This window comes from Limulus polyphemus, unplaced genomic scaffold (assembly GCF_000517525.1).
Source record: "Limulus polyphemus unplaced genomic scaffold, Limulus_polyphemus-2.1.2 Scaffold2436, whole genome shotgun sequence".
Lineage (NCBI taxonomy): Eukaryota > Metazoa > Arthropoda > Merostomata > Xiphosura > Limulidae > Limulus > Limulus polyphemus.
Window position 1 is genome coordinate 18,911 of NW_013668046.1, and position 16,858 is coordinate 35,768.

Consider the following 16,858-nt stretch of genomic DNA (forward strand, 5'->3'; position numbering starts at 1 on the left):
TGTTAAATTTATTTCTTATCGGCGAATATAATTATTTCACAACTAACAAGTACGACTCACAGATAATTCCGACTATTGTACATTTTTTAGTCTTCTATTTTGTTTAATATTTTTCTGATTATAAAATTGCTACTTTTGAGACTCATTTCGTTTTTTCCAGATCGCAGCCTGTCTATATCCTGGTTCTACTGGCTAGAAGTAAAATTAGGTAAGGGTTCAGGCGATTGTTAAAAATATTTATGTTTAAAGCGGTTGGGAACTTTTTAATCTGCAAGCGGTAAAAACGTTTTATCATAGAGTCGAGTAAAACTGTCAGACGAATAACAAGTAAAGACATTCATGTAATTATGGATTCCTTGTTTTAAGGGGCGTTTTATGGTTTTCTTTTTTTCTAAATAAGACTGAATTTTTCCTCGTAGAAATAAACATTTCTGGTGATTAAAGTCTCTAATACGTTAAGATTTTAATCTTTTCTGTAAGACTTTATTTATATTCCTGTTTATTACTGTACTGTTGGGAAATATATTTCCTTTCTTGACTGAAGAGAATCGTAACGTTGCTATGATAAGGATTTGGATATGTTTGGAGCTTTTTACATTTTTTTCACGTAAGTTTGTTAGTCAGCTTGCGAGTTAAGTAAGTAATAGATGCACTGGTTTCGCAAAGCATATTTTTGACTCAAGTATACGTGTTTTTGTCCTTAATGAAATAATTTGATTGTGATATTTAACACGAGAAAACTTTAACTTGATTACCTTTTTTTTAAAAGGAAACAAACAATTTGAACGTAAACGTAATATCTTCAAGCTAACAAGGGAAGCTATCAAGATAAAATACAAAATTATCTTAAAACATCGAATTAATTTTGAAGAAATTTCGTGATTTATGCATTCGCAGATTTACAGCACGTGTGAAGTCGTGTTTTTACGGAAAATAATAATTATATAACTTCTTATTTTTAAGAGTCTGATCCTTTTTTGATAAAACAAAGGAAAATCATACAGGATGACTAGCAAGTAAAAATTAATGTGATAACTAATAAGTGCACCCAGTTATTTATTTATTTTCAACATGTTAGTCTTTACATGCCTACTTTACATTTGATATATTTATTTTCAAGGTTACCAAGTTGGTCTTAACATGCATATATTATACTTAACTTATTTATCTTTCTACCCCCCCCCCCACGAGGCACAGCGGTATGTCTGCGGAATTACAACGCTAGAAACCGGGTTTCGATACCCATGGTGGGCAGAGCACAGACAGCCCATTGTGTAGCTTTGTGCTTAACTTGAAACAAACAAACAATTTATCTTTGTTACTAGAGAGAGAGGGGGGACTCTTCTTCGCTAAGAGAATCAGTTTAACACACACACAGCTGCTTATGAAAAGCTGAATTTATAATATTTCTGTCAATTTTCTTTTAAAGAGGTTGGTATAATTTGACTTGTAATTTTGGTGTGCTCGTTCAAACATTTTCCCGACCAAAAATGGTAAAATCAATGCACTTTTATTCACACCAAAACAGGTGTTTTCATGCTGATTTTTCACTATGAAACTTGAATGTTTTCGTATAGATTTGATGTTGGTTTTTGAATTTGAATGCTTGTTTGTTTGCACAAAGTACGTTCAAAAAAATTGTTTCGTATCAGCTCATCAAATACAATGCAGTATTTCACAGAACATTTATATTAAGAACTTGAAAGTCATTTAAACAACCTTAATTTTTTTCAATGAAACATAGGAAAATAATGTATCATTTCGAGGGTTGAATCCTTCACTTACCATTTGTAACATTATATTTTGCGGTGTTGAACAATTTAGCTAAACTATTTCCATATGTTTTCATTAGATGGAGCCACGTATAATAGAATTTAAAGTGAAGTTGTTGTTTGTAATTGTTATTGTTGTTGTTTGTAATTAAGCACAAAGCTACACAATAGGGCTATCTGTGCTCTGCCCACCACGGGTATCGAAACCCGGATTCTAGCGTTGTAAGTCCACAGACATACCGCTGTGCCACTGGGGGGCTTAAAGTGAAGTTTCAACATTTCAAATTCTATCATATGTGTTCCATTTGATGAATAATTTTATATTAGCTGACGTACCCGATCAACGCACGAGAAAGACATAGGAGCCCTCAGGGTGTGATATAGGAGATCATATCTGAATGTCGACCTGTTAGTCTCTAGGGGGCTCTAAGCATACATGTCAGATTTGGTGACAATCAGCCAGTTAAAGACGGATAAACACACACACAGATGTTTGTCAAATAATGATTTAGAGATTAAGATTTCAAATACAGTATGTTTACGTATATATGTTAACTAACGCTACTTTAATAATTCTAAAATAAAAGAAACCAAGGAATTTGCTATAGATAAGAGATTATTTGGACAAACTTAATCTTATAGTACCACTAAGCTACAATAGGAAGCTCATACGATAGAAACTTTGCAAATGTTTCTATTGAATTTAATAAAGATGCCAATTTCCTAAAGACCTGCATAATAAAAGCCCGCCGCTGGTTTCCTATGACGTCTACTCCTTGGTTTATTTCTATACACAAGTTACATGCCCAATAAGAGTGTAAATCAGTGAGTTCCAAGTTATAGCATACTTAAGATTCATAACCTGCAGATGCTTAATACGTCGTATTTTATGGCCTACTTGAGACGATCGCTAGGTAATCGTTTTACTCTGACATAGCTAATAAACATATGCTACAAGGCTAGTACGGTGTACTATACAGCCTATTCAAGACGAAGGCTACATGATCAATCCGTTCTACTCTATGGCGTATCTCAACTACATAACCCTACTGTATTGCCAAAAGTATGATGATATTCCATTTTTATTGTTTTCTCCTCAATAACACGTAAGAAATATCAAATAAATAATTAAAATAAAAATGTTTTATTGTAAATAATTAAAATATATTTATTGAAGCCTTCAATGACCCATATGTTTCAACGCCATCTTTAGGAGTAACTGATAAAACTAATTTCTAAGGTTTCAATATTTATACGCTTGTTACAAGTCATGTGTTATTATGTTCTGTGTTATTTACTAACTTGCTGGTTAACCTTTACGGTACCATATACTGATATAACGACTAGATGAATCCTCATCTCTGTTTAAAAAGGAACTTAAAATAAAGGTTACGTAAGAAATAATAGAATAAAAATTCAGCTATATCAGAACATGTCCAGGTAACGCGATGACACAGTTTTATGGGTTGAAACTATAATTCTAGGTTTTTGTGGCTCAACCTTACCACACAGTACGACTCTTAAAAATATCCGATAATTGATTTTTAAATTACACGAGTGCTAATCATTCATATTTATGTAAGAAATGTCTCAAATAATTGTAATAAACCTTTCAAGGCAAATACCTTTGTCTACTGAACTAGATATAACTTTGCCTGTTTTAGCACTAATCAACATAATGGGCTATCTGCATGTACTCTGTGCACCACAGGGAATGAAACCCTAGATTTTAGCGTTGTACGTCCGTAAACTCACTTCTGGCCTACTGGGGGACTTTCATATCAAACCTCGCATATAAATAAATTTTTGTATTGCGAAACTTATCACACTTGACATTCATAACGAGTAAATGCGTTGAACACCTTGTAACTTTGTGTATTAATTTTATGTTTGAAATCAACCAACTCAGTCCCTTCTTAAAAGCTTAATTTTCTTTGGAAATTTCTTATCAGATAAATTTGTCAGGTAATTTTCTGTAAGGCAAAACTAACTCAAACTTATCTTCTGGTTTCTTATGCTTACCAAAATCTTCATAGAACTCAATGTATGGTTGAGACGTCGAGATGCTTGTTAGATCAAATTCTGGAATCATGAGCTCCGGATTCAGAAACACTGGAGACTTCGACCAGGATAAAAGAAGCGTGTCTGAATTCTGTGAATCTTTAAATATGTTAGAACACATGTTGAAGAATCAAATGTAATTCCAAATTCACTGTAACAGCTATCAAATTAAGAAATAAAATGGTTATATAAATAGAAATCATTCTTCTCCAGTTTCTCAATCTAAACCAAGCATAGCTCGAAAGCTGAGCTTACTAAGTCAACTAAAACAGTCTCATTACGTAACCTTTTTTTTACGGGGGGGGGGTAATATTGTTTAGCGAAATACGCTCTTGAGAAAATTCCTAAACTAATATTAATAAAACAAGTTTTTTACATTATGAATATATTATTTTGATCGCATTTTACGAATTCGGTAAAAATTACCACAAAAAAACAACAAGAGTATATTGCACATCAACCGGTTATAATATACATATCGTTTATGATGTGAAAACTTCAATTCCACTAACTGTTATAGAATTAACCCATATATATGTCGATAATTTGAAACTGAAGCCTCAGTTTTTGTTATTAACCAATGATAAGATATTTCTACTTAAGTTGTTTGCTGTTTTCTGGGCTTGTTCAGATTACAGTATTTTTATTCTCTACGTCAGAGGTTCTCAAACGTTTTTCTACCCCCTTGAAAATATTCCAGGGTGTGACGACCCCCCCCCCCACACAAAGTAATATCAAATTATTGCACCCACTCTAAAATATCCGTTATCGCAATATTTTTTTTAGGATCTTGCCATCCTCTAATCTCCTACAATACCTTTTCGAACCTCTTTTGGGTCGAGACCTTCACTTTAAGAAACGTTACTCTACGTCAAAAACTGTCGTATCACATACTTAATAAACTATGCATTCCTTACTAACGAAAAACTATTCAACCCTGCCAGCAAAATAATACTTTCTTGCAGGATAGTAATGTTCTTTTGATCATCAATTCTTTCAGAATGGACTGCTAAAAAGAGTTGCTGAAACACAAGTAATTTATCACCTGTTTCTTTGTTGTTAGATGGAACTTCCCGTTTGGAAAGTTCTTTACTTCTGAAGCGTTTTAAGAGTAGCTTTTCTTTTCAACGGATTTATTTATTTGATCTTTTAACTTTTATTTTTTTCTTGAGGTTACTATAAAGAAGATGTTTGTAATTAATTTTTTTATGGAATTAGTTTAGTTCGTAATGCGCGGCCACTTATAACAATGTGTTTGAGTTAATTTGTTGAAGCTCTGTATTGGTAAGAATCGTATATTCTGATTTGTTTTCTTTGTTACTCTTGACCAATGTCTAGAAAGCCTACGTGAGGTGGGCTTAAAATATTTTTTTTTAATTGTGGCTGGGAGATTTGAAAACCAAAGACATTTTACTCTTCATTGTATTCTCTGATGGAAGTGCCAAGAGGGCGCTGGTTGGCCCTGAGGTAGAGCTCAAGATTTCGAAGCAGGCGAGCTGGATTCGAATCCGTGCGATATAACAAAATATTACCCGCACTTTAATCTGTGGGCGCATTATACACGTGATAGTTTGGATGGTGGTAATAGGTTGTTGCTGACTGGTTGCCTTCCCTCTGGTCAGTAGTTTGAAATTAGGGGCGGCAGCAGAGAACCTTATTAGCTTTGCCTTAGATACAAAAATACTAAATATCAAAAACAAGTAGTTATAGCTGCATGCTGTATTCAAATAACGGTTTATTTTGTGTCATCTTAAGTCGAAAGAATATGAGCCTTTAAAATTTAGAGAATATCTATCTAGAAGCGCATTCGTATATATAAAAAAAGTGAGTTGGCGGGAATATTCTCTTTTTACATGGAAAATTCAGCAATTTCTGGGATCTAGAAGAAATTATGCTGTTTGCAGCACATCTCCATTTGGATGCAGTATTTGGCTTGATCTCTAAATGCAGATTTTTTAGTTGTTCTGTTTGTCAACTCTGTAGTATTTGCCAAATTTCTACATTCTAAATAACCAAGAATAATACACAGATCCATTCACTGATTCGACTGATCTATTTATATTTTCTGACTAAAGTTGAAGGATAATTTTGATACATTTTTCCTTGTCCAAAATGATATTTCTTTGTTTTTCATTGTGGTTTGTCAAACCATCAGTAGGTTAAGTTTGAAAACATAAAGAAATATAATTCTGTAAATACGCAGAACTCGTTTTATCCAGGTCAGATAGCATGTTCTTGAATTTGGATTTTTTTATATCATTTGGAAAACCAAACACTTAGAAAAAAGAGCTTGGTTATCTTGAAGAATACGGATATAACCAAATAACAATTTTTATTATCACATTTAGATCGTATTTATCGGAATCATAAAATCAAAATGTCGATCTCAAGGCGATCTTTACATGTCTGGAAACCTATACTTTTTATTTCATATTATTCTTCATGTTCATTGTTTTTTTAATGATTATTCTTAATCTTTGTATACTTAAACTTTGATCATTATCAGAAAGAACGTGGGACTGTATTTCTTTGAAGGTGAGGCTTCCTTCGGGCATCACTCGTTGGCCGACTCTCATGGCCCTTGTTGTGGTCCTCGTCTTGTTATCCACGCAAGAGAAAGGATGTTCTTTGTCCGCATCTTATTACAACCAATTTAGACTTAGTACTACTCTCTTTAAAAATCTAAATTCAAGAATATTCTCTTTGTCCTGGATGAGATGAGTTCTGCTTATTCACACTTTTCTGTGCCTCTCAAGTTAAGCCTACTAATGACTGCTTATTTATACTATTATTTCTTCTGTGTTTCTCAAGTTAAGCTTACTAATGACTATTTATTTATACTATAGTTGTTTGTTTCTCGAGTTAAGCTAACTAATGGCTGTTTATTTATACAATTATTTTTTCTGTGTTTCTTGCGTTAAGCTTACTAGTGGTTTAACAAACCTTGATGAACTGGGGTGATTGACTTTTCGATTAAGGATTTGTCAAAAGTTTCAGAGAGAAAGCTGTAGTAGAAAGCCGAGTTAGGCTTAATTCCAAGCAGAAAATCGGGGGGAAATATATGGATTTTAGGTAGCACAATGAAGGTACTATAAACCACACTGTTCTAAAAGAAATTTTAAATTGCTAATCAAAATTTATATTAGGCACAAAATATATAATTAGAACTTCTCAGTGAGTTTGTCTGTTTTAGAATTTTCGCAAAAAAAATACACAAAGGCTATCTGTGCTAGTCGTACCAAATTTTGAACTGTTAAACTGGAAGGAAGTCAAGCATTCACTGCCAACTTTCATAGTCCGGGCATTCTGAATTCTTTGGTTTTGTTAAGATTGAACAAAAAAGCTAGAAAAAAAGCTACCTAAGAATTCCAGCAAAAAAACAAAAACAAAAAAAAACAACAACAACAAAACAGACAGAAGTACACAAGGAATATTTCTCTCAGAAATATGGTCTAGCAAAACTCAGCACACCAAACCAGTTTTGGAAACCATACAAAATTATGAAAATATTAATGTGGGTGGGTGTGGTAGGCTGTGAGAGTTATGATTGCCGAATGGTGGATGTCTTAGAACAGTTGAAGAAAAGGGTAATACCATTTTGAAGAGGTATATGAGCCAACCACAAGAAAATGGGTAGGTCTCTGTAAGATGGGCGTGGTAGGAAATGAAAGATGGAATTCAACAGGGTGCTAATCTACGGTTGGAAATGGCAGTGACAGTAGATCAATTGGACGGAATTCTGCACCAAGCTTAGAAGGTGTAAGGTACTCCAAAATCAAACTCTCTCTACTGAAGAGAAAGCAGAGCTAACTGAAATATTCAATTTACCACTGACAGATTGGAAAACAGAGAAGTATTTCCGAGATTCTTCCAAGATCATTGCACAGTTAATAGATATAGACTAATAGTAATGTCAAATGTATGGGTAAAGCTCAGTGAAAACCTCACAGCAAACGAATTGTACAGCACCTGGAGGAGAGAGAGAGATTGTTTGCCAAACAAAGTGGGAGGGTCAAGACCGAATAGATCCATAACCTTGAGTGTCAAGGCAGTTACACTCAACATCCAGCAGCGTATGCAGACATTACACACCACACTACTGGGCTATTTGATCTTGAATATGCCTACAATTAAGTGAATACTGGGTTTTGACAATAAAGTTAAAGGCTCTGGGAGTCTGAAATTCTCGTACAGTTAATATTGGCTACGGTGGACAGACACCAGGTACTGTCAGTTAAAATTCGGTAAATGGAGATCAGGAATTTTTAAAATCAGTTTTGGGTTGCCACAGTGATCCCTGCCGAGGCCTGTCCTCTTCCACGTATACACAGTTGATCTGCTCAGCACACTGGAAGATATCGAATGTGACAACATATTCATTCATTGGCGATACAAATGCTGAAAACAATGGAAACAGTTAAGGGTCTGCAAAAAGTCAGAAAAAAGCCTCTACCAATGGATTATAGATAACAAAATGTCAATTTAATCAGATGAAACTTATTGGATGTTAGTCACCAGATCTCACACAGATACTTCTCTTTTCATTCTGACGTATGCAGACAGAAAAACCCTGTCACTTTTGTGGATGTTGTGATGAGCAAAAAAAAAAGACAAGGTTTGCACATACTGTTCTTTTAAAAAAGAAAGCAGTGAAGAGCCTTACCCTTTTCAAATATACTACAGCTTTAAAAGTTCAGGAAAGGAACCCCACCAATCTGTTGAAAGCAACAGTCATTGCCAGAGTGGTATATGGAATACACTTATGTACAACAGCAGCAAAGTCAGCGATGACTAAGTTAAAGAGGGAGCAAAATGTAATAATTAGAATAGCAACAGAAGCAGCCCAACTAACATGTATTGACTTGCAGTTTTGTTTTGATTTGAGCAACATTACTACAACACAAAGGATTCTAGCCAGTCTAGCGCTACTCTGAGCAGCCGCAACCACATCTCACTCAGTATATCAGCATTTGAGAGAGAAGGTAGACAAAACAGTAATACATAGACTGAAATCGTCCAAGCCATACGTCAATGAGACAAAGAAAGATGTAAAGGAGATAAGTCCATTAGAAAACAGCAAAAGTATTGAGTGGGTCCTGGCAGATAGCATTAAGCTAAGTCCAATACAGATTGACAGTAGGGTGTGATGGAAAAGGTAAGGAATAGTCGATATAGACGAAGTCATAAAATGAATATATGAGCAGAGACCAACACTGATCACAGAATTGGATGGCTTAGTCACGAATGGCATGACCACCTAGACAGGAGTCGTAGTCTTTGAGTAGTCAGCAGCCCGACCTGACTAATTCAGTTCATAGCAGAATTTTGAAACATGCAAGGATACACTGGTCTGGTTGACCCGTAACAGTGCAAGTCATGACAGAATTATGCTCCTGACAGATTCTCTAAACCTCATCACAAGATTGCAAAGAGAACAAAAGGACAAAAAAGAGACTTGAAGGTTTATCTGAGAACGACATATATTCCAGAGCACAGATACATATCATTCAATTAAAAAGTGGATCATCTAGCTGATGAGGCGCAGCCCTTAGGCAACCTGATCAAGTCTCCAAAGAGGGTATCAATGAAATAGAATTTAGATTGAGAGAACAGGAAAATGTGGAACAGAGGTCACATTAGTCAACTGGAAGACTGGAGGAAAGGGGGGTGGAATTATGAATAGTGGAATAATGAAGGTAAAGCGAGCAGAGAAATAAGAGGAAATGACAGATTCTATCAAATCAAATTGACTTGGAAATTATTACTAAAAGAACCTTGAAGATAAATCGGAGGGGGGTGTGAGTGCAAAACTCTTCAAGCATATACCAGTAAAAAATAATTTTGTTTACGTTGGGTACCTGGTATTTAATTTTTTTTTACTGTTGCACTACTACTACTACTAATAATAATAATAACAATAAAAGTGGTTGATGCCAACCGCTTCCTCTCTGTGGTCGATGATTAATAATTAAGGACATCGCAACGCTACCAGTACTGCTTAATGACAAACGTGTTGTTTGGAACTCTAAGATTGTAGGGAAGAGAATTTGTGCTCTGGCTGGTACTAAAATAACTAATTAACTAAATTAAAAAAGAAAAAACAGAATACTCAATATTTTCACAATTTAACTGAATAAATTTGATGCTGTCAACGTATTTTGTAACAAGTCAGATTTTTACTGGGTACTTTGGATGAGTATGATAATTAGTTCATTCCTATTTACTTATGCATTTTGAAAAGGTCACCAACGACTAATTTTATATCAATATTAACCAGACAAGTCCTTCTATAAACTTACATACTTCTAGACACATTTCTCACTAGAAAATTTGGACCCTCTCCAGTGGCTCATCGATAAAATTGGGGATTTTGGCGCTAAAATTCGGGGTTCGATAACCGCGCTGGGCACACTGCAGATAGCCCATCGTGTAGCCTTGCGCTGAAAATCAGAGAAGAAACAAAAACGTTAGCAATTTTGACAACCACAGATAAGTCCACTTTAGAGGTGCTCAATTTCTCAAATTGATTGAGAGAACAGGTAAGGAATATGAATACGTTAGCAATTCAAAACGTTAGCAATTTTGACAACCACAGATAAGTCCACTTTAGAGGTGCTCAATTTCTCAAAATTAATTGAAATTTAAAATTACCCCTAGTTGCTCATTGGAAAGCTGGAGAGCTTATCACGGTAAGATTCAGGATTAGGTCATTGCCGTGGGCAAACTTCATATAGCTAGCTCGTTGTGCACTTTTGGTAATCTTTAATTCTCAGATATAGCATACCTTAGATATTTGTAAATATATATTTTTAGAATATCTCTGAAAAATATTAAATATCAGTTCGTAGCTCGAAGCGCAGTGAATGAAAGATTTTTTTAGCCCATAGCTATACAATGGTTTATCTGTGCTCTGTTTACCGCGTGGAATCGAACTCCAGATTTTAGCAATGTACGTTAGGAAACTGACAGCTGACTCATTGGTGACATGAAGGAATTGAGTTATACAGATAACACTTATAACCTCAATTATTTTCCTTGTACGCAGGGCCCAGCAGGTGGTTAAGGCGCTTGACTCGCAATCTGAGGGTCGCGAGTACGAATCCCCGTCCCACAAAGATGCTCGCCCTTTCAGCCGTGGAGGCAATATAATGTGAAGATCAATCCCACTATTCGTTGGTAAAAGAGTAGCCCGAGAGTTGGCGGTGGTGATGACTAGCTGCCTTCCTTCTAGTCTTTCACTGCTGAATGATGGATGGGTAGCACAGGTAGGCCTCGTGTAGCTTGTGCGAAAATTCAAACCAAAACCTTGTATGCGATCAATTCGAAAGGTTTCACTCGAGGTCTTTCCCACTGGACACTGTCATATTGATTGCTGTTCAGTAATCACGGGGTCGCATTTAATTGAAAAAGGGAAGAGAGGCTATAGCACCTAAGTGTGTAAAATGTTGTTTTTTTACCATAGTTCTGTATAAGCTATATTATAAATGTAAAATAGTCAAAACAGTTTTAATTATGAAAATATCCTGCAGGATCGCAATATTCCAGCTTTTTGTTTCTCTGACTCTCTATGTTCAGTACCTAGGCCGATGTCTGTGTTAACTAAAAACCATATTAGGTTTTATTTAAATTTCACAACGATGACATATTTTAGGTACTTACAAGATCCTAGTGTAATAGGACAGTGTTGAATATCCATTGGATAGTGTTTAAAAGACATCTGACAAGATAAACGGAGTTTTAACCTGTAAGATAAAATATTTCACATAATTACCTCTTAAATCCCAGGATATGAACAAAGTTTCAGTAAGAAGATTAAAATTATTACTTTCCACTGTGTAAAGAGAATGAAGAGATTTACAAAGAAAGAAAACAATTTAATTACTTTCCATGTCAATAAAAAAATGATGACGTTTTGGAGTTCCTAAGATATGCATAAAATAAACTATTTTTTAATAAAACATAAAAGGATGAGTAAGTTAAACTAGTTTGAGCCATTTGCATATAAATTATTTAAATTAATTTACTATAAATGTATATTCGTTAATTAACGCACTTTGAAGCAGTCTTTTTCAAAAATATAATAACGAGTTTCTATATAGATGGAAAGAAATGCATTAGTCTTAGTGCAGATAAAATTATTATTTTAATTTTTTTAATAGATCAAAAAATATTATATTCATTCGAAGTATCTGAGCATGGGCAGAAGGATAAAACACAAGTTATCAGCATACTGATAGTTTGATGAAACCTTTTTTTCAAACTTCTTTAAATACACGTTAAATCTTGAAATACTTTTCATAAAATTTGAAACAAAAAATAACTTATATTCACTAAAACAGTGGTTCTCAAATTTTTCTAAATGCTGGAACGTTTTTGTTATATATATATATATATATATATATTGTGTCATTCTATTGTAAAATTATTCTATAAGACATATGATAGAAAAGTATGATTCATGCAAGACTATAAAGAAAGAAAGACACTTCTATCAGTGCGATGGATGGACTTGTTTCCCTTCACAGAGGAGGAACGGTACCCGTTAAAACAGTCATTGTTTATTTTAATGGGAATAAACACGCCAGTTGCAAAGTCTTAGTAATATTAAGCAAGTTTATATGATTTTGTTCCTTGGAAACCTGGGGTTTCGCGGAATATAGCTTAGGAACCACTGTAATAAATGTAATCCGAGTTTTAGTTCAATGTAACCGAAAGATAACCACAATTTAAACTAACTGTCATATAAGTACAAATAACAAACTAGTTCAAATTATCTTAATGTAAGTAGGAAACAAGTCATATTAATTTTTATTACTAGTATATTTAACAAATAAAAGTGTTTTAATTATTTTATTATGTGAGTAACAAAATATCATGCTTTATAAAATTTGACATAGAAAGCGTAACACAGTAAAAAAGATAAAATAATTTTGCAAGATTTTTCAGTACAAGGAGATAAAAGGATATATATTTAATTATAGAATTGAGCACTTGTGTAATACACGAACATGCATGTCATTGCCAAACATAAAATCTTGAACATTTTTTCAATGCAAATCTAACTTTTAATATCAAAATAATTTTATGTCAATACAAATAATGTCGCATATTTCTGACACAATTTTAGAAACTTTATGTAAGAAGAATATATGCTATTAAAGTTAAAAGTGGACTTCAAAAGATTCAAATTTAAGTCATTACCTTAATATGTCTTTAATAAATTCACTTTATATGACAATTCCGTGATGATTAAGCTTGAAAACTTATAACCCCAAAACTTGGGTTTAGTTCCCCGCGATGGACATAACGCAGACAGCCCATTGTGTAGCTCTATGCTAAAAACAGTTAATTTGTTTTGTTAGTTTGTCTTAATCTCAGAGATATTTTCGTTGAAAAAATGCCTGTTTTTAATGTATGATTTTCTTCTTTGCCAAACTGAAAAACAGTAGTATGAACATCAGAAACGGCTTGTGGCGCGAATGACTTTCTCATGCCAGACTAGAACACAATTTTAATAACCTTTCGCCTGCCTTTCTACTCCAGACTTTAAACATTAAATAAAGCTAACTCACGTTTATACCCAGTTTTAAACTATTTTATCGGTATTTCTATTTTAACAAATGTTTTAGAACGTCATCTCACGAACCACATTTTGCTATTAGAATTTCTTTCACGGCTGAAAACTAAGAAATTTTATTCTTCATGTCGAGTTTCCATCAGTTTTAGGGAAAGTTATAAATTTCAGTTATTTCCGGTAAATGTGAAAGCTTTACAATATATAAAGGCACAACACCAGTTGAATTTAAAAGAGTTTGCTATACTATATACAATCTTTAAAAGCGAACGAAACTGACTAAGAAAGGTACTCGATGTTGTTTTGAGGAATTAACTTAATGTTATAAACCTCATGCTTTTAAATAAAAAACAGATCCTCTTATGAATACTTTTCAATCTTCCAGGTTAAATACCTTTAACATAGTCAAGTTTAATATTGTCAAATCTCTACCGGCTTTACTGTTTGAAGTTCTTGTTTCATTTTAGAATGGCCTTAGGGGGTTAAGGTTTTGTTTCGTATAAGATGATGGCTATCATAAAATAACTTGGAATGAAAATATACTTAATAGTGACGCAGTAGCCATTCATAGATTGATTGAAATGGTCGACGATTTGCTTTGATGTTGGAAAAATAGAGAGCATTATGTTATCGACTTTTACAGGCCTGCTACGACTTGCTTTTTCATACTTTATATCTTATAGTTTAAAATGTTGTATTAAAATTTTTAAAAAAATGCTTACCTCAAACTATATAAAATACGCCCTTCGCCTGATATCATTACCATGGCATTTGGAACTGTGACAATGTGGAAACTGGCATCCTTTACATTGTAGAAAAATATGTCAGGTTTCCAAAGTCGTCCAATAAGGTTAGCTCCATTCAATGTTACGGTTTCATTAATATTATAATACTCCAGATTAAGTCTGTGGTCATACCATATCTGTCGCAGGTATATATCCATAGTGTAGTCCTGTAATAGGAGAAGTTTAGTTCACATTACAAAAAGGAAAACAACGGATATCTGTGTACATATTCAAATTAGTCAATGTGTCTACTTAAATTCCTGTTTGCTCCTGGGTATTAAATTTTGTGGGTCATACATATAACTTTCAGTTCTAATTAATGAAAAAAGAAGCACTAAGAGTGCACGTGCACTTCTTTATGAAGCACCATTACATGCCAGAAAACATTATGTTTAAGCAGTGAAATCGACGATCAAAATAAGTGTTAGTTAAGGAAATCCCAGGAATTATTTTAAATCTCTATTTATACTGGCTGGTGTGTAAAGAACATTAAAGATAGAGCTGGATGTGAAACCAAATATCTTATAAATAAATGCACACAGTAAACGAACAAATACAAATTATAAAGAAAAGTACATACAGAAACATAAGCATATAATGAAATGAAGAAACAAGTTCTTATGCACAAAACAAGAGTCAGAGCGAGAAATACAAAAGCGGACAATTGTCACTGTAACAGACGCATGGAATGAACGCAAGCCAGTGTAATAGGCACATGAGGTGAATGTAAGCCAATGTAATAGACACATGATGTAAATGTATGCCAGTGTAACGTGCACACAGGGTGAACAAGAGTTAGTGTAATGTGCACATAGGAAGAACAAGAGTTAGTGTAACGTGCACATAGAAAGAACAAGAGTTAGTGTGACGTGCATTTAGGGTGGACAAAAGTTAGTGTAATGTACACATAGGGTGGACAAGAGTTAGTGTAACGCACACATAACATGATCAAGGGTTAGTAAAGTGCACATAGGGTGGACAAGAGTTAGTGTAACGTACAAATAGGGTGGACAAAAATTAATGTAACGTAGATCTAGAGACACTGTGTGAAACATACAACCCAAACAATAGGAAAAACAAGGAACAAAGTGGCAAGCACATAATGGAACAAATGACACTGTGAATTTTGTTTTATTAAATGTTTCAGGTGGTTGATTAAGCCTTATAAATGCAGAAGTGTAGTCAAAAGGACATGCCATCGTGTGCTCATTTAACAGAGACGTAGTTATCAAAGTCCATATATTTGACAAGTTATTCACAAACAACTCAAGAGTTTATCAACAATGGCATTCTTCTCGAAAACTGAATTACTAACGAACAGGACACTTTCTGGTATTTGCTTAATTTGTGCTATACCAAATCCAAGGGCGAAAGGGGGGCTCAATTAGATAATAGACGAGTGATCAAATAAAGTGGACAATCAGTGCATATAAGGTTTGAAATTATATAATATAAGATGGAAAACAAACAGCTGATAGTCAGATCTCATTGTGAGAAATATAAAGGAAGATAGAGATATAAATTTTAGACAAGCTGGGAGTGAGAGAAGCATTTTTTAAGTAGATAGTGTGAAGAAAAAGAAAAAGAATGCACGCATATATATATATATATAATTTTATTTTTTGAAATAACGAAAGAACAGTTAACAGTTATCAAGAGAGCATGGTTTAAGTTAAATAAATGAAGTGCGTAAGAAATATATATTAAGTTCAATAAAAATAAGTACAAGGATTTGGATACATTTACAAACAAATAATAAACTACATAATGAAAGAGATTTTCAAGCAGGTATGTAGATAGTAAGAGAGTAACAGATTTGTGAACAGATAATGAGACAGAAAGAATGAGAGTAGTGTTATATAAAGTAAACAATATTGTCTTATCAAGCAATCAGAAGTGAAAATAGCAATTATAACATAAGTAGCAAAAAAATAGTAAAAAGAAAGATACTTGACGAGAAAAAGGTAAATAAATAAACTAGTAAACCATGACAGAGCAAGATAAGTTAGAAACAACAAAAACGAATTAACTAAGGAGGCGAGAATGTGACAGATTTAAAACTGGTAAATTGAAAGAAAGTGACAAAAGCAGCTTTATAAAGGAAGATAACTAGTGAGAAAAGGTAGATTTCCAAACACAAGGAGCTAATGAATATGCGTTAGAGAGCTGGTGTTTATTAATTAGTACCCATATATTAACAGAAAAGTAAGCTTAATCCATATTTCACTTATACTTGCTTTGGTTTATCCTTTTCATAAATAAGTAGGAGAAATTCAAAACGAAGTAGAATATTATGGGTAGGTCAACATGGGTAAAATATTAAATAGTGGCCCTTGAGCTTGATATTACCGCGCCTTAAGGGATAAAAACAAACTTTGGACACATTATTTAAAATATATATTCCATAGTTTCTTGTAAGGTGGCATTTTTTTTTTCAATTTATTCTCTAGAACATTTTTTTCTTCACGAGTATCTTACTATAATCCCTTTGTTTATCATTTCTAATTTATGTATATTATATATTACACATGTTCCACAATTGTTGAGACGTTTCACTTCTCACTTATGTTTTTCAAACTAAAATGTGGTATAATATACAATTCAAAATAATGTTAACATTTTTTTATAATTATTACGAACAATAGTATTGTTTGTTTGTTTGTTTG

General features: G+C 33.6%; 1 protein-coding gene across 1 annotated transcript in view; it reads right to left on the reverse strand.

The window, feature by feature from the left end:
• Positions 1-3,794: 3,794 nt before the first annotated feature.
• LOC111087657 (gamma-aminobutyric acid receptor subunit epsilon-like) overlaps positions 3,795-16,858 on the reverse strand; it is a gene marked incomplete at its 3' end in the record, with an annotated part of 35,008 nt that continues 21,944 nt past the window's right edge. Inside the window, exons 5-7 of the mRNA XM_022395046.1 lie at positions 14,130-14,359; positions 11,493-11,575; positions 3,795-3,932 (exon numbers count right to left, since the gene is read on the reverse strand). Of these exons, the coding sequence (XP_022250754.1) occupies positions 3,795-3,932; positions 11,493-11,575; positions 14,130-14,359 (451 nt within the window). The remainder of the gene's footprint in view (positions 3,933-11,492; positions 11,576-14,129; positions 14,360-16,858) is intronic.